At 48.7% G+C, this 18,504-nt stretch overlaps 1 protein-coding gene across 3 annotated transcripts; it reads right to left on the reverse strand.

Moving 5' to 3' along the window:
- Positions 1 to 1,431: 1,431 nt before the first annotated feature.
- Positions 1,432 to 15,618, reverse strand: NFIL3 (nuclear factor, interleukin 3 regulated). 3 transcript variants are annotated; one of them, XM_044391233.3, is made up of 2 exons: positions 15,390 to 15,618; positions 1,432 to 3,273 (listed from the first exon to the last, which is right to left on the reverse strand). In XM_044391233.3, the coding sequence occupies exon 2, from the start codon at positions 3,119 to 3,121 to the stop codon at positions 1,733 to 1,735; it is 1,389 nt and encodes a 462-aa protein (XP_044247168.2). In that variant the 5' UTR covers positions 3,122 to 3,273; positions 15,390 to 15,618; the 3' UTR covers positions 1,432 to 1,732. The 3 variants fall into 3 exon arrangements, with proteins under 3 accessions (XP_044247168.2, XP_048074318.1, XP_026374995.2); XM_048218361.2 differs by lacking the exon at positions 15,390 to 15,618 and adding an exon at positions 14,701 to 14,812; XM_026519210.4 differs by lacking the exon at positions 15,390 to 15,618 and adding an exon at positions 4,416 to 4,540.
- Between the last annotated feature and the right edge of the window lie 2,886 nt (positions 15,619 to 18,504).

Raw genomic sequence — 18,504 nt, forward strand, 5'->3', positions numbered from 1 at the left:
TCCAGGTTGGGTTCATTTCACCCACTCTAGGCTGTCAAATGCTTTGGGATCCTGACCCCCATGCAATATTTTAGTCCTCCTGTGCTTTGTAACATTTGAAATGAGATGGGTTTGCCTCTGGGTCTCACCCCGTCACTGATAAAATATGAAGAGAGAAGGCCAAGGGCTGAAAAGAAAACACATTTCTCTACGAGCCGGGAGATTTTAGAGAGAAAACTAGTCACTGTGACCAAAAGGACAGAGTGGAGAGCATGTACGTGCATTATCAGCATTGCCTTTAATTCAAAGGGCCACTTTTAAAAATAAAAAGGAGTAAGCTTTTGCTCCAACTGGTCAGCCAAAAAAACCACAGCCCTGTAAATGGGATGTTACAATCGGGCCCCTTCTCGGGGGACACCATGACATACGGGCAGCCAGCAGAGTGAGGATTAAGTCACTCTGCACACGTCCTGTGAGCCTCGAGCCCCTCCACTCTCTGCAGAACAGGAAGGACATCAGTGTGGAAAGAGCTGGATCTGGAGAGGGCCTTCGTGAGGACAGCAGCTTTGGAGAAGGCCGGGCTTGACCAGCATCCGTCTGTCCCTCCCGCCCCACCTGGAGGCCAGTCCCATCCTGCAACAGAAGACATTTGGTCCCACCACACCTACTTCTACAAGCCACTGTGGACGCTGGACAAATCATCAGTAACATCTTAGCATCAACTGACTTAGAATGACGCTTTCTTCTGGGTTTCTGCATTACAATTTCTACTACAGAGCTACTATTTATATTCCTCACCGGCAAAGTGGAAAATAACAAGTCATTATGTATACTCAGACTATACATACTGGAATGGGATAGCTGATGTGTTCTTTGAAATTTTGGAAACTAAATAAAAATGGAATTTCACTAGCTTAATTCCCTAGACTGTTCTAGTCAAGAACTGTTAAGATTTAGAATAACGTAAGAGTGACTTCATCCTTAGTCTTTAGACACTCTTTTAAAAGAACCTCTAATTAATAAAGTGGGTCAGTGACTCAACTGTCCACATGAATGTGTCATACTCAAAAAAAGAGATGACCCAAGAGAGGCTGATGCCAGACAACTTGGATTTTTCTACTTAAAAAAACCCCAAAAACCAAAACCAAACAAACACAGAAAACTTAAGCTTAAAGAAAAATAGATAATGGGGAGTAATTCAGTAAATTAGTCTCAAATGCAAGAAAAGTCATTGTTATTTTTTTGCCCTCTCTTTGGACAGTTTCCAAACTTACTATATAGCCCGGGCCAAACTAGAAGAAAAACAAATTATGTGCTGAACTTACATTTCGGCTTTCCCTAATGCAGGGGAGAAAACCCCCAAAAGAGTAAAACACGGAATATTTTAATATCCACTTTTGGAACTTAAATTGCTTCTTCTTCTCCATAAAATCAAGTGCAATGGAGCAGAAGTTCTGTGTTTGTCACCAATCCTTTATTGAAACTGGTAACTGACACGCTTTATAATAGAACAACAAAAATAATGTTCAATATATACAGTCTTTGCATGGACTATCTGACTATACACAAGGCAGAGTGATAACACGATCTAATTTCCATAATAATTTGTGCACGAAAAGACACCCAGCAGACAATGTGTGAACATTACAGTGGAATGACATCACGGGTCCAGTGAAAATTCAGCCTAATACAAAACGTACTCATCTATTGCAAATGACGGCTTTCTAAACACCCAGAGCTTTTCAGTAGTAATTCACCCAGAGTCCGAAGCAGAGATTTGGTGCGTGGCTATGAGTCTCTTCAGTGAAACCACCTCTGCAGATAAGTTTGCTATCCCCTGCTTCAGAAACAAATTCTCTGGGTCAGACACTTTGTAGCCACTGTCTTGCATTTCCACAACTCCAGTTTTGAAGCTATTCTGAGTTTTGCCATTAAGTTCTTTTTGATGCCAGTGTTCCGATTTGAGAGACCAATCTTGAATGTTAGTCACCTGCACTGAAAAAGGGGTGAGGGCAGAATGGACCATACTTGGGGCAGTATGCCTCTCGAGTTCGAAATGTCTCTTGGGCGTCCCCTCGACAGGCGAGGACGGTTTGGGCGTGGCGTCAAACTCGTGATCGAACGCTTCCACTTTGATCTGCATGGCTTTGGCTTTAATGCGGAGCTTGTGCGGCAAGGCGGAGGAGCTGACTTCTGGAACCTTCACCACAGCGGCGTGGACGCGTGGGAGCCCCACGGGAGAGTGCATGGGGCCCTTGGGAACCTGTTGCTCATCCTCCCCGTCGGATGACTTCCCCACCGCGCCCTCGTCCGTCTCCGACGTCCTGGGGGAGTTGCTGGAGGACCGGGCGGCCTGCAGCAGCGGGGGAGAGTGGGAGCAGCCGGGGAACGCGGTCCCCATGAGCTTCTGATACACGGAGGCCCGGTAGGCGCCCCGCTCGTCGCCGGGCTCCCTCGCGTAGCTCTCCAGTTCCACCGGCTCTTGCTTGATGGCCTGGAACTTGCTCTCGGGGCTCCCGCAGCCACCCCGCGCAGCCCCGTCCTGCGAATGTTCCAGCGAGGACACTTCGGAAACGTCGGACAGGGAGGCCTGCGGGGAATGCTTGATGACAGAAATGCAGCCGCTCGTCACCATCGAGGGCTCGTGCTCATCCACAAAGCCGCTGGCGCTGGACTTGGACGCCTGGTAGTCTTGGAAGTACACAGCGGTAGAGTGACTGAGTTTCTGAATCTCCTGGGCATAGGCTGTGGAGCTAATTAAACCAAACTTTAATTTTAGGGAGAGCAGCTCAGCTTTTAAAGTGGCATTTTCTTCTCCCAGGGCAATCAGTTTGTTCTCCAAAACCAGGTCATTCAGTCGACGCTTCTCCCGAGACCTCTTCGCGGCTTCGTTATTTTTCCGCCTCTTTTCCCAATACATGGCATCCTTCTTTTCATCGGGAATGAATTCCCGTTTCCTCCGACATGCGGAAGACTTGCTCTTCCCCACGCTGCCTTCATTCAGAAGCAGCTCCTCACCCGCCGTCATGTCTTCCGAGACCTCGGTCAGCGCGGAGTTCAGCACCATCATCCTGTCCACACCGCTGCCAGCATCCAGGGACGCCTGCTCCTTCTTGATGGTCTGCATTTTTCTCAGCTGCATCAGAATCAGGACAGATGCCTTCCCCAGTATTCACAAATGCTTTAAAAACTGCAGTGTAAGAGCCATCAATATTCTCTCTTCCGTTCTGCTGTCCGGAACGAATCTCTCCGGTCCTCTTACTGAATGGAGTAGGGGTCTTCCTCCTAGGTTCCCTGCAATACAGGAAAAGAACGTTATCCATTTGGTAAATATTTTTTGCCAGTTATGCACGAGGAGCCGCGCTAAGCACGTACAGTATACAGGTCTGAACGAGACGTAGCCCTTCCCTTCAAAGAGGCTGCCATCTGGAAAAGGAGATAGGGGCCCAAATGCCTATGCTGTAAGTTGTAGAGGACAAATCCCTGGCGAGACCTCTCAGCGGAGTGCCACGTGGTCCTGGACACTGGGAGCAAAACCACACGTGTGCCCGGGGAGAAGGTGGTTTCAGGAGCAGGAATATACGCCGTGAATGTGGGGGTGGGGGGGGGCACATGGAGACAAGACGTCCCAGGAAGGAAATGAAAGATCGCCTCTGGTTGGTTAAGTTTTAAACAGTCCTTGCATATCGTGGTGCCTCTGAATAATTTTAGATGACGTTTGTATCACTACGGAGCAAACAAGCTCACACCTTCAAAGGCACTTTGCCAGGTAAACTCTCATACCCGTATACAAATTCTGCAATTACGTGGAATAAAATACACTCTAAAGCTAAATCTGTAGTTTCACAGAAATGAAAATAAAAGCCACACAAATGACTGAGTCGTCATTGTTTGGACCGGACTCTAATGTGGACACACACCTGTCCGTCACAGCCCTGGCCGCATTCTGCCAGGTGGCTCAGCACACCTGTGCGCACAGCAGTCCTCTCAATGAGCCATCTCTTCTGATGCGTCTGTGCTATGACGTTAGATATGTTCCTTCTTTTCTCTGGTTCCTTCAAATTGATTTACCAAATATCCACTTAAGATTGAAGCACCCCAGGTGCTGGCTTTCTTTTTTGGTCCTGAAAAGTCTGCCCCAATAGATTTCATTTATGCAGTGGTTTGGGACTAAAATAAACAGTTACTATTCAAAGGGACTCTTTCTTTTTAAGTACAGTACATTCTTGAAACTTAAAATTATTTTAAACCCAGAGAATGTAATTATGGAAAGCATTTCTTTCCATTTTACTAATTAGTTTCGAACAGAATATTAAAAAAAAAAAACCCTCAAAAATAGAACCATCAGCTAGCTTCCTTTTCCACTGATGAGATATTTATAATCTGAATTTGGCTTGACATGAGGTAATAAACCCATATTAGATTCCAATAACAACCTTTTTGTGGTGGTTTTTGGATCCAACTGTGTTTCTCGCTGGGCTTCTCCGCCTGATTTCCCAGTAGGTACTACTTTCATAAGGGAGACCACCGTTCTTTCAGTGCTTTCTGCATACGGCACTCTCTCCTGCCACATTAAAAAGATTGAATGTTTTTGTTTTACGTCACTCCCCCTTTCTTGTGCATAGTTTTGTAATGACTAATGAAGGGAAGTTTAATTTTATCAGCTGGAAAAGCCTGCTGGCTTCTTGTGCCTTTTCCAGAAGGAACAGAAGAAATGATGTAGTAATTTCAGGATCATAAAGAATAAGGTTTAATGCCACATTTTTGTCCATAAAGCTGAGCCAACATGGAAACAGTCAGTTGCGACTTAGCGAAACCCGTGATTAATAATACCAAGTTTCTGTTTGTTTTTGATAACACGACGTGAAGGCAAGGAGTCTGCAGCGGCAGGCAGTGACGGTATAAAAAGGGCATCTTTCTATAGTACAACAACAATGCTTTCTATATTCCCACTCAGGTTTCGTCTTCTGACACGAAAACCCACTTTTCCTCTACATATCAATGGACTCTTCGCTGCTAGTAAATATTTCTGTTCCCCAGCTCGGTCACGTCCCCACCACTAAAATCAACTGAGTGTTGAAGCAAAGAGTCAAACTTCAGCAGCAGGAGAACAATGGCACTGATCTTTTTGGGGGGTGCCCTTCAAACCTCCACCAGCTCCTCAAGTACTACTGCTCTTGTAAACATCATATAGTTTCTTGAACACTATTCTTTCGGATACATTTTCCACCAGAGACTCACTCTCTCCCCTGCATTTTAAAATGTGTCCCCTCCTTTTAAAAAAAAGTCACATTCCTTTTACCTTTGCCTCCCCACTGAGTTTTCACAGTTACGCTTTTCAAATGCCCCACCATTCTGCCTTAGTGACTCTTACTAAACTTTTCCTTATTTCATCATTTCTTACCCATTTTCATCATTTCAAATCTACCAGGGGGTTGGGACTTTTCAGCCTCCTGGTCTGAAGGCTGCATGTGCCAGGAGTCTGGCCGAGTGAGGCGGGCAGCCCTCACCCACGCTGCGTCGAGGACACTGTCCCACTCCATCTGATGAAAATACCCCTCTTGTCTTAGCATCTCTTTGAATCCTCTCTTCTCACCGTCGATGTACTACGTGTCCACTCTGTCATCTCTAGAACTTCCTCGGTACTTTCAAAACCTACAGGAAGTCTCCTTCCTTTTTCATCTTCTTCCGGTGTGAATTTTACTACATGTATTAGAATCTGGGAATCTTCCCTCATCTGTAAATATTGTCTCTCTGACTCACTGGCAAATCACCACCTACTATCTTAAGAGCATCTTCTGTAATATTTTTTATCAAATAATCTTGCAGTGTTGGAAAAAAGTTTATGGTGTGTGAGATCATGCAGAGAGAGGTGCTGATTCGTATGCTATCTTTCTGCAGGTTTGTTTTGTATATCCAGCCAGTCTGCAATTTTCTTCAGGGTGCAAAGTATTGTCTTTGTGTCCTGGCAACACACTGAACATAGAGGTGCCCAGCAGTTGATTGGTAGTCACTCATTTGCCTTATCTAAGAGAGTTTTGTAAATGAAACACTTTCTGATAGTTTTTTTTTAACACACTGTTATTATGTAAATTCTAAAAAAAAGACATTTTACTTGTTAACAGAGAGCTTCTCTTATTCATTAATTGATTTATTCAACACAATACGGAGCGCCTACTGTGGACCAGGCACTGAGCCAGACTGGGGGCACATACAGAGGGAGGGAAAACCCCACTCAAGAGTCAAGGAACTCGTAGTCTCCTGCAGGAGCCAGACTGCAGAACCCAGCGCTAGGGGAGGCATGCGTGACGGCGCCGTGACGTGGGGACCGGGTCACACAGCTTGTTTCTTGGTCTGGTGACAACACCACAAGCAATCCCAACAGGTGCCACTTACTGGACACTTACTACACAGTAGAAACCATGATCCTGGCATCTCCTGTGTTCGTTACCCTCACGATAACGGTTTTCAAAACAGAAAAGGCTCGGAGTTCAGCGACTTGCCCAGTGCCCCCAGGTGGCTACGCAGCAGAGCTCAGACTCCCGCCCAGACCCCAGGGCAGTTCCCCTACCAGCACCCTCCCCAATGCTTGCAGGGGTTGTTCTGGTGCGCACCCAGTTCCTCTTCTGGATCACTCCCATTTCTGAGTAATACGCACCCACTTGCTAAGCTACCTTGGGGGCAGGAAGGCACCATTAGATGCGGCCAGAACTTCCCTAAAGCAACAAAGGTACCACCCGGAACTTTCTCCAGCCTCTTCGGCAGCTGTTTTATATCCCGAAAGTATTTAATGAATTGCAAAAACATTCAAAACTCTCGTCTCTGCTAAAATTTTAATCTCCTGGCAATCCTACATGCTAAAATAGGGGAAAAGAAAAACTAGAGCTGGAGACACTATCGCCTATGATTTTTTTGGTACAAAACCAAAATGTATCCATTTCCAACATGGAGGGGAGGTGGGCAGTTGAAACACAGAGAGACTGAGTGACTTTCCCCAGATTACACAGCGCTGAGGGCAGAGATGGGCCTTAGAAGCTAGTCGTGTCCCCTGACAGTGAACTTACCGGAAGTGCTAAGGTGGCTTACACGGCCTTCTAAAACATCGGAGTTTATGCTCAACTAATGACTTTAATACAAACGCCAGTGATCTCCCTCTGGATTGATTTAACACCCACAGCACCTCAGCGTCACACTCTCGGGCCGCCGCCAGCGCTGGGCTGCAGCCACCCCTTCGATTTCCCTTCTCGAGTAACTGAGCCTTACTGCCAGTTCTGTGACGCTGGCATGTTCAGTGTGCTCAGCCTCATCACCCCCATTAGACAGTAGGGCTGCTTCATAAGAACATGAATAAAAGAGAAATCGAAGAGCAGGAGACACCGCATTCCAGCCGACGTGTCTTCCCGTCCCTAACGTGGGTGCGCTGTCTCTAATACATGCTTTTTCATAGTACGTTATACTACTTCCACAGGCGGGAGTTAGGTTTTGTAAACGCTGGGCTGTAATGTGTATTCAAGTCAGAGGACCTAAACATGATCTTTAATTAAGATTAAAATTTGGTTTAAAAAAGTCTAAAAAAGAATAAAAGTTCACAACATGAATTCTCCGCCAAATTCTTCCTCAAGGAGTGACGTGGTTACTTGTGCTCACGGACACAGACCTGTGCCTGCCCGGCCTCAGCACACCTCTCAGAAGAACCACGGCTGGCAAATCGAACTTTCCCAAATAAGAAGGAACACTTTGTCTCAAGCATCTAAAATCCTACCAACAGTTTAGACGTTAAATAGTCTACCATAAGAAAATTTTGTTATTAATGCTCTCTTTAAAGGGGAAGTCTTCTTGCAAATAGCTTCTATCACATATCTTGATTTAAAAATTCTGTCTACACAAGATGAGATACTATTTGATGGGCGCCATGTTTTGGAAGCATTTTTTAAGTAGAACTCTCTCACTGTCCTCCACTCTCTGGATGTGTCGTTCATTTCCTCTCAGAGGCACAGCAGAGATACCATTAAAGAAAAAAAAAATCATTTTATGTTAAATTGTAAACTCTCTCTCCACTAAGCAGACGGATGCTTGTTTTTGAGACACTTGTCATTTCGGTGAAAAATAAATAAAGTTAATCAACTCACAACTCTTTAAACTATTAAAACTAGCAAAATGTCAACCTACATTTCTCGCGGTAGGGTTAACAATCAATGACATGATCGTTTCAGTGAAAAGCTTTACTTCTTTTCACGGATACGAATAAAACCCAGTACTTAAAAGCAGAGCTAGAACAGAAAAGGAGTACACACGCGCAGGCAAGGGGGCCGTGGGGGGTGAGAAACCTCAGAGGGCGCTGAAGCCGCAAGGGGATTTTCTAATCAGGCTGAAAAATTAAAGACTTCTATTTTTTTTTTAAGTAATCTCTATGCCCAGCGTGGGGCTGGAACTCACAAACCCAAGATCAAGACACATGACTTGATCACAGACAAACTCTACCGACTGAGCCAGCCAGGGGCCCCAAAACTATGTTAAACTTCTCTAATTGCCAATGAAGTGCCTCCCGTTCAAGAATATAAGCCTATCGGGGCGCCTGGGTGGCACAGTGGTTAAGCGTCTGCCTTCGGCTCAGTGCGTGATCCCGGCGTTGTGCGATCAAGCCCCACATCAGGCTCCTCCGCTCTGAGCCTGCTTCTTCCTCTCCCACTCCCCCTGCTTGTGTTCCCTCTCTCGCTGGCTGTCTCTCTCTCTGTCAAATAAATAAATAAATAATCTTTAAAAAAAAAAAAAAAGAATATAAGTCTATCTCTAGAAACAAAGACGTTAACCCTAATGTTAGAGAGAAATGTGTACATGAGCCCTATACGAACACACACACACACACACACACACACACACACACACTGATTCTCATGCTTTGCCAAATCTGTCCTATCATAGCAACAAATTAACCTACTTTTTCTAATTGGGCGCATTTGTAAATAAATGTGTCAGAATCTGATCAAGTTTATGCTACGTGAAAATATTTCAAGTTTCTTGTTCTCTCATCCTCAACAAAGGACCACTTAAAAATTAGATTCAATCTTAACAAATACGACAACATTGCATTTGGTGACAGCACTGCTATAACTTCAGGAACTGAAGTATGAACGGTATAACTTGACACTCTTGTATAAAAGAGGCCAGTGTTTGTAACCTACAGCTCAGGATGGAAATATTCGGAAGACTGTGTGCGGGAAGCGCAGAGATGTTCACACATACAGCTGCACGGCTGGAGAACCAAAGACCAAACACACCCTCACTGAACAGGGAGAGGAATGGGGGGTAAAGCATTTTTTAAAAGCTGCAGTCACTTCCAAATGGGGACCACTCGTTTCCTTGCTACTTCCAAAGATAACTTATGAGTCTGACAACTAATCTGAGATCCTAAGGGACGCCAACAATCGCGAAGTAACTGCCGCAGGAAATTCTGCCATGGGTTCACACCAGCAGAGCATGTGCAGCACGCAGAATGGTGGCAGAAATGGTGTGGGTGTAGGGCTGGGGGGGGGGCACGGAAAGTTCTCGAATGTTTTTAGGTACACTGAAGAAACACTCCAGTTCTCCTCAGCTTGACTTTTTGATTTCTTCTTTTTAATTTCACTTTCTTGCCCAGTGAGCAGATGATTACAAATGTCATTTGCTTTACTACGTGCCTTATGAATAAGATGGGTTTTTTAAAAAATGTTTTCATGTTTACTTGAAGGCTACTGAATTGCCCATTAAGACCATTGGAGAGTTAAATTGATAAAAGACACCATGTTCTGATAACTAAAGGCTTATAATACAAAGATTGTTCTGATTCCAATGAAATTGAGTCCTCAAAGCACAGATTATTATGAATGGCATCTAGAAAATCCCCACTAAACTTTCTTATCATAAAAACAAGCTTAAGCTCTCTAATTAAAACCCTATGAGAAATGGTATTTTTTTTAAAGAGTATTTTTTTTTAACTACAGGAAAGTTATTTGCGAAGAAATTTGAGAGGTAATTGGGGGTAGTGGTAATACAAATTCATTTTGAAACCGAAAAACTCTTATGTAATGTCTGTGATCAAAGGTCAACGTCTTTCGACATTCTCAATGAGTCTGATCTGGATAAAAATCAACTCAAATACAATTTAGGAAAATAACAGGATATCAAACAATGTGTTAATGCTGTGAAATACTGGCACACCTCACAAAACCCAGAAATGCATATTAAAGGAGCTTCAATTGCATTGTTTCTGTCATATTTTGAATCGAATCCCAAGTGTGCTCTCATTCCCTCAATACAAATTAAAAATAAACAACTCCTCACAGCATCAGTGCCATCTGGATTACAATGGAAATAATGAAGTATGTGTGATTTTAGCTCGGGTAAAAATAAAGCCGAGGCAATATGACTGCACCTTTTCCATTCCATGCGGCAATCACATTCACTTCGTGGAGCTGGGAGCTGACTACGGACCAAGGCAAGGTCAACTAGAAATATCCACTCCGTGGGTGAGTCAGGCAGTTGCTCAACACGGGAAAGCGCTCTAACAAAGGGTTTTTAATTTTCAGGTTGTTGCATCACACTGATGTTATAATTGCACTTCGCAAAGATAAGCCTTTAACACAGAAAAGGAAATTGTTTCAAAGACGACAGTAAGCTAGCATTCACACTCTGGGGAGGGAGAGAGACTGGGGGGGTGTTACTAGCACAGCCCATCCCCCCCCTTCCTGTTTTCAGGCTGGTGGTCTGGGCTGCTAATCCGTCTCTCTGTGCCTCCACTCCCTCACCTGTAAATTGGGGATGGGGCTAGAACGCAACACAGTGCCAGGCACACGCAGGCTAAGAGGCTAGGAAGTACGAGCTCTTCATTTCATTTCTGAAGACTGAGCCGCATCAAGGCAACGAGGATGGTGAGTGCCAGGGCTTTCGAGCCTCTCCGATTCTTAGGGAGGTGCGGCAGGTAGAAAGCTCAACCAGATGAAATGTTGTGTATTAATCAACGGGCCAAAACACATCAGCAGTTTCACGGGGCACGGCCTTTGCTGTCAACCACACAGGCTGCACACGCTCCTCGCAGAGGGCTCATCGGTACGGTCTAACCAGCCTTGGCTGGTCTCAGGCCATAGAAGTGTAGATGGGGATGATCGGGCCAAGGAAAACCGTCACAGAGAGGTCAAAGGAACTGGAAAAAGCCAGGGCTGTGTGGCACTTGTTACATCATTCCGGCCACCACCAACTGTGTTCCTACCAACACTTCCCCAAAACATTAACCCAGTGATTAGGGAGGCTCTAGAACACTGTCACGAATTCACTTCAAACTTACATTACCACTGGACGCAATGGCACACAGTTTTGAGAAGAAAAGAAAAATAATCATTATTAGAAAAATGTATCCGAAGAATGATTTTTAATTATAGTCTTAACTCAAACTTCAGTCCTTACTATTATTGGACAGAGATTTAGGCAGAGAAAAATGAAGGTGAATACTTTTATTTAAAAAAAATTGGTTCCTGATGAATTGTATGGAAACGGTTTACTGAGCTCCTCACAACTACCCACCTCGAAGGATCATATTCCCTCAGTTTACCCTGGACACCAGCGGAGATCACAGCTGCTCCCAAAAATCACAGGCTGGGGCTTAGGACCCAGCTCTTCTGAGCCTGAACTCTTAGGACTCCGCCAGAGCTGGTCCCTAACTACTGACAGTGGCCTGGAGCTCAAGAGAGAAACTGATTTAGGGGCACGGATGTAGGATGTGATCCCACAGAAATCAACTTTTCAACAAAGCAGACTGCCGGAGAACACCTGTGATGTCGCCCTGAATTCACTGCAGACCAGTTGCTGAGCACACTCTCAGAAGTCTTTATGCCAGGATGAAAGTACTGTAGTCTTACAGTAAGACAGCGGCGTCTACGTGGGCGTTTTGATTTTTGTTTTATTTTGAACTCGGGGGATTCAAGTTCTTTCTACTCTAGCCTTTGACCGCATGAAGTAAAGGTTCAAAAAAAAAAAAAAAATACATCAACTCGACTAGCCACAGTCAAGCCGGGGCGCTCCTTTCCATCACCACCAATGCTGGAGCGCCCCCACCCCCAATGTCTGTGGTCTGTTGACATTTGGAGGTTTTCTTAGTCTTTCTCACTTCACGAATCAAGAAGCGCTTGGCTCCGAAATACAATGAGGACTCCAGGAACAAAGGTGTCCGCGGTGCTCAGAAGCTCACCGGGCAAAAGGCAGGAGGCAGGCCGCTAGAGCTGCCGAGCCGCCCGGCTGCCCTCTCCTTGCGCCTCGCCCTGGGCGCCTCTCGCTCCTCCCCATCTCCCCTCCCATTCCTCCCCGGCTCCGCTCCTCTCCCCTCCCTCGGCCGGGCGAACCCAGAGCGCACCCGCACTCCCCGGCCCAGGTCCCTCCGCGCCCCCGGCGCGGCGCCTCACCGGGACCCGCCCCCGCCGGGTGGGCGGCGCAGCGGGGCCTCGGCGCTGCCAGGACCCCCTCGCCAGAACAAAGGAATGTGGGGAGGGGGCGAGGAGGCGCGCAGGCCGCCGTGCGGCTCCTGCCCAAGCACCGCCCAAGGCGCTCCCGGGTCCTGACCCTAGGCCCCCACGCGCCGCCCCCACCTCCCAGCCCCCTGCCTCCGTCCCCCAAGGCCCCGCCGGCGGGAGGGGCGGGCCCCTGGAGGTCGCGATCGGAAGGGGACGCTACGTGTTCCCCAGCAGGCCTGGAGCTCCCTGACCAAGCTCCAAAGTAGGTCGGGGTCTGCCACCGGGGTGGGGGGGTGGGGGGCTGGAGCAATATTAGCTTGTTGGAAAGCAACTGCAATTACTTGGGGTAATATAATTTGTTCCAGGGCTGAATGTCTATAATACCTCCCCCCCAAAAAAACCCAAACCCTGCTCTTTAGTAATTTAAATGTTACGTCAGGAAAAAAAAATCTGGCATATACAAACCGTCATATACATATATTCACACATAATTACACTACCTAAGAGTGCCGGAAGAAATTTAAAATCTGGGTACATTATATATTCATATATACTCACAGGAATAAAACTAGGGTATCTACACAAAAATGCAATCCACTAACCTATATCTGTTTCCCATAAATCATACCTGGTCTGGAGAAAAAAATAAATACCCACGATGTGAAATAAATACTTGTGACCTCATTCCCTGTTGTTATTTACAAAAGCCAAGACCAGAAGATGACACTTGGCCATCCCCTGCTGTTCTCAGGGAACACAGCACTTTCCTAAAGTGTCTTTTATAAAGATAAATGGGAGTCAGCATCCAGCAAATCACCGGGCTCTGCGAAATGCCTTCCTAAAAATACAATCTTATCAAAGGTCTCCGAAGGCTCCGTGGAGTTAAAACTACAGCAAATGGCCTTGAACTTGTATTTGCACACAGCCCTGGAGAAAACACCAGAAATAGCGCTGCGAGGCCACAATTGTTAAAATGTGATAGGGCTAAATTTAGAAGAACGCACATTTCATTTAGGGCAAAAGACACACATTCGGCAGCGTGAGCTAACTCAATGCTTTACCCGGTTGTCTACTTTCCTGTTTAAAATATTCTTTAAAAAAAAAAAAACTGTTACAGTGACATTTTAAAGGCTGAGATTGTCCTACTTTCTTTGTAGCAAGATTATAAAATCACGTAATTAGCTCCCGCTTCCTATGCTGACTGCCAGCAAATTCGGCAGTTACATAATGCAACATTTCCAGGAAACTATTATGTGATCTGTCTTGTGTCTGAAAAAGCAATGACAATAAGGTGAGAAAAAGGGCTGATGGAATGGAATGCGTGAAAATCAAGAAGGTAGGGAGGTAAACGCCACAATGGTTCGTCCCAGATTTAAAAATAATAGCTCAGGACACCTAAGGGGCAAACCCCGGGAGTATCCAAGATCCGAATACAACCCGAGGAATTCATGTTTTGTAGGACTCTTGAGAAATAGATCTTTTTATTTGGGACGTAGTATAGATGTAAATAACGCTCTAATATCCAACGCTGCGCTAAAATTTCCAAATCATTGCACCCGTCCGCGCACATTCCCACATCTGCCCGTAACCCTAGCCAATATTTCACGGTGGACAGATTATGCAATCTGCGCAAGGACAAATCCCACAACCTTCCCGGGCGCTGGTAACACACGCTGACGACAAACAGGGTGGAAGACGTCTGTGCAGACACAGCCCCTGACACAAACAAACGCCGCGCACGCATTCTCGGAATGCCGTCACGGTTCACGCTACCAACGCTCTTTCTCAACAAGAAAATCAAGACTAGTCCCATTTACTCAGCCCCCTCCGCTCCCTTCTCCTCCCCCGCCGCCAGCCCCGCAGAAGGGACGAGAAAGGAGGGAGCGCTGCCCTTCCCGCTCGAGATGGCTCAGCCTCCCCGGCGCTCTCCTCCACCAAAACATCAATTTTCCTGAAATCAGGAGACATTATGCAACAGCAGCGGGGGGGAGCGCAAGCCAGCCCGGACTACGTGCCGGCGCGAGGGCGCTGCAATCAAAGCAGCCACCTTAAGGTGGCGAGTCCCCTCCTGACAAGGCAGCAAAAGTTTATGTAATGAATGCCCCGCGCACACTCGCCGCCGCCGGCCAGCCCCGCGCACAGTCCGGCCCGCGCCCCGCGCCCCGCGCCCGCCGGCCGCGCGCCCCGGGAGCGGGCGGGGAGCGGGGCGCCGGGCCGGGCTGGCGGTGGGCGGAGCGCTTACCGTGTTCCTGCTCTCGGGACGGCGAGCCCGGGCGGCGGGGAGAGAGCGCGGGCGGCCGGGAGCGGGGCCCCGCTGCGCGCGGGGCTCGGGCCGGGCCTCCGGGGCGGCGGCGGCGGCGGGCGGCGGCGAGGGCGCGGCGCGGGAGGCGGGCGGCGCGCCGGGTCCGCGGGCGCCGTGGCCGCGCCGGGAGATGTGTGTTAGTAGGTCAGTTCCGAGCGCCGCGCTACGTCGCCGCCCGCCAGCCTCGCGGTGACGGGCGGCCGCGGCCCCAATCGCCGCGCCCGCACCCGCCCCCGGCCCGCCGCCAATGGCCGCGGCCGGCGGGGGCGGGCTCTCCGCGGCCCCGCCCCCCCGGCCCGCCCCCCCCTCCCCCCGCCCGCTCTGCTTCCCCCCTCCCCGCTGCGCCGCCGGCCGCCGGCGTCCCTCCCCGGCTGCGGCCAGCGCCGCCGCCCGAGCGCGGCGAGGATCCGCGCCCCGCGCCCTGCGCCCAGCTCTAGGGTTGCGCAACGGCCGGCGCCGCCGCCGCTACCGCGGTGAGCTGGGGAGGGGCCCTAGCTCCCCCCCCTTGCCGTCCAGCTCTCCCACCAATGCCTTCGCCCTCCCGTCGCCGCGGTGCCTCCGGGAGCCCGGCAATCCGCGCTCACTCACAGGCGCTTTTTGTCTCCCCGAGCAAGCAGCGGCGGGACTACCTGTTGCCAACCGAGTACCCGGCCGAGGGCCCCGGGCTGCGGCGACCCGGGCGTGGCACGGACCTCCGCCTGCCCCTCCCCGCACCCTCGCGGGAGGACCCCTCCTCCTTGGTGGGCGAAGGGGGGAAATGTGAGGGGGGCGCTGGCGAGCTGCCAGCGCTCGGGGCGGGCGGCCGTGGGGAGGAGGACTGGCTGCCGGTTGGAGCCCCGCGGTGCTGCGTAGGCAGCTATTACAATGCCCCCGCGCGTCTCTCCGGGGAGCGCGACCGCCCGGAGCGGGGAGAGAAAGCGCAACACACAAACACCGCCCCCTGCACAATTAGGGCGAAGATGACGGATGCAAAGTTGTTGCGTAATAGGACTGGGAAATGAGGCTCGCTGAGGTCCATCTGCCCCCGGCCACGCGCAGAGGTGGCCGCCGCGGGTGCGCCCGGCCAGTACGCCCGCTGGCGCGCGCTGCTGGGGCTGGACGCGGCCGCGCGGGGTCTCTTCCGGTGATCTCGGCGCTAGCGGCTCCTTAGTGTCATTTCTGCCCCTAATTGGATGCGGTTGTCTTCTCCCCTAAATTCCCGGGCTACGTAAGAGACGTAAAGAAACGGGAGAAATGGCACCTCGCGGCGTGTTCTTCAGGCATCGCGCGCTGCAGGCTGTAAAGGCACGTGGCACACACATAGCGCGTTTACAGAATGAAAGAGAGAGCCAGCGAGTCTGCCTTTGCGAAGGGAGCCATATTCCTTACAGTGACGCACAGACTTGCCCAAATAGGGGATGTGGCAGGTGGGGATGGACCTCTTGCTCTGCTTAGACTATGCAGGAGCTGGACTGACTGCCGTCTGTAACTTTCCATTCTTTTCCCCATGACACATTTTTTTAAGACAAATTTGAACCAAACCCCGAAGTAAAGGGAAGAGTAGACTGAACCCCCAGCTACTATCGCCTATGCCAGTCATCAGTAGAAAATCTGCTACGTGTGTCTTTCCGTCTTCCCCGTTCTCACATGACACAGTAGTAATAAGAACCCAAAGAGTGATGTTTAAAAATGTTTATGACTTATCACCTGGTTTTTGGAAAGCCTCACACTTCAAACCGTTCTTCAGGGACAATACTGTGGTTCAGAACACACACTATTCACAATTCATCTGGTAAAGTGTAGGTTTCCCAACAAGGCCCTGACAATTTGGGCATGCAATATGGGTTTTAATATCTTTGCCAAATCCACTGTCCCGGCGCTCACCTATTCAAGCAGCACATCTGTCTATGGCTTTTGAGTCTGCCCCTTCTATTAGGCATTTATTCCAACAGAGTTGACTCTGTTGAAAATAAGTCTTGATTTTGGCTTATAATTTCCACTTCTCTCATTTTTTACTATCATGTTTCCTTTTTCCAAACCCTCACAATGCCCATTAGAGTTTGAAAACCTCACTTAGATGAAATGAAAATGATATCCATAAGTCAGTTACCTTTTCAGGGTTAGAAATGCAGCTAATTCCTAGAAATCCAGAGCCGCAGAGCTCCCCTACCCCACACCTACAACATGTTCTCCACATTGTTCTGATTTTTTAATTAATTGCATGGAATTCCGAGGTTGTTGCAGAATAAGTAGTGAATGATTTCATAGAAGGACAACTTGAAATGGAAGAAAAGTAGGTAACGTGATTGGAGTCACCCCAGACAATGATGGTGGTGGGGGGGGGGGTTCTCTGAACTCGGAAACTGTTACTTTATGCTGAATTTTGAAACCTGATTACTGGAGGGCGGGCTCTAAAGTGTGCCTGTATCGTATCTGTGCATATCTTGTTGCCATCCTACTTGGAAATCAGATGAAGTACAAGAGATGTCTGTGATACCAACTTAGAAAGTAACTCTTTAGCTCCTCCTGGTGATTGGGAAACCACTGAGCAATACAATGACGGATCTGTCCCCATTACCCAAGAGGTAGTGTGTCTGATAGTGTATGCAGAACATTCACAGAATAGGCAAGCACTTGCAGAGTAAGTACAAGTCAATGGAGCATAAACCCGAGACACTGGAAACAAATTACTCAGGGTGGGGAGGCTTCTAGGAAGACGTCAGCCTGACAGTAGAGCAGGGCTGTGACCAGGTCCCTGATAGGAGGAGGAGGAAGGGGGTTCTGGTTGAAGCATGAAGTCAGAACTTCCTTACTCTCAGCCCCTGTCAGTGCGTGGGGTGGAGGATGCCCGGGAGGAGGAGGCACGGGCTCTGATTGGGACTACGGGCAAAAGACAGTCCGTCACAATCAGCTACTTCTGATTACATTCCCACTATACTTTCTGGTTAAGCAAATATAAGGAGAGCGGAATGACTACAAGTGTGGCTTCTCCTTCCTGAGCTGGAGAGTGCCTTACAACTGCAGAACATTTCAAGTTAGAAGATCCCCGAGGGGCCGTGTCTCCAGAGCTCTTTCTTCGGGGCCTCATCAGGCAGAGGTAGCAACAATCTTGGATACGTATGGAGACTTGAGGTTAGCTGCACGGGCCTGTGGCTGCAGGAGAGCCACACACCATGCTTCAGCCCTCGTGGGTCGTTGCTGCACAGGACAGATTTCCAGGGGCTCCAGGCTCCAGTTTTTCAAAAGACAGTAGACATCAAAAAAAAATTTTTTTTTTTGGTAAAATATCCTGATTTTTCAGGATTGGCAAGCAATTGGTCAAAAAAAGAAAAGACCCCGCAGCTTGGCAAGCTGGACGCTGGGCAGGCTGTGCCCCCTGACTGAGAATGCTACGGAGATGCCCAGGGGAGGGGCCATTGCAGGGCAGAAGGAAGTCAGGCTCCCAGCCTGGTGACCCAGCTTGGACAGCTCCACCTTACCTGTTCCACATCGTGGCTTCTGGATTTCTTCCAGAAACTATCCATCATTAGAAACCCTTTAGCCACCACTGGGGCCCCAGAGCCAGGCTCGGGGCTCCTGAGGCCAGGACCACACTCTTCCCGCTGCACTGTGCTTATGGACGGTCTGGTGTCCATCCTGTAAACTTCATGAACAGGGGCTGCACAGTTTCTAGGAATTCAGGGGTTCTCGTTTTGTTTTGTGTTTGGGTTAGGCTTTCAACAGGGAGCCAGTGTGGCAGCGATCGCAGCTGCTTGTCACCCACAG

Source organism: Ursus arctos, unplaced genomic scaffold (genome assembly GCF_023065955.2).
Source record: "Ursus arctos isolate Adak ecotype North America unplaced genomic scaffold, UrsArc2.0 scaffold_33, whole genome shotgun sequence".
NCBI classification, from domain to species: Eukaryota; Metazoa; Chordata; class Mammalia; order Carnivora; family Ursidae; genus Ursus; species Ursus arctos.

Bases quoted from the DNA above. Each gene is read 5' to 3' on its own strand.
- NFIL3 (XM_044391233.3), bottom strand. From the start codon at position 3,121: ATGCAGCTGAGAAAAATGCAGACCATCAAGAAGGAGCAGGCGTCCCTG.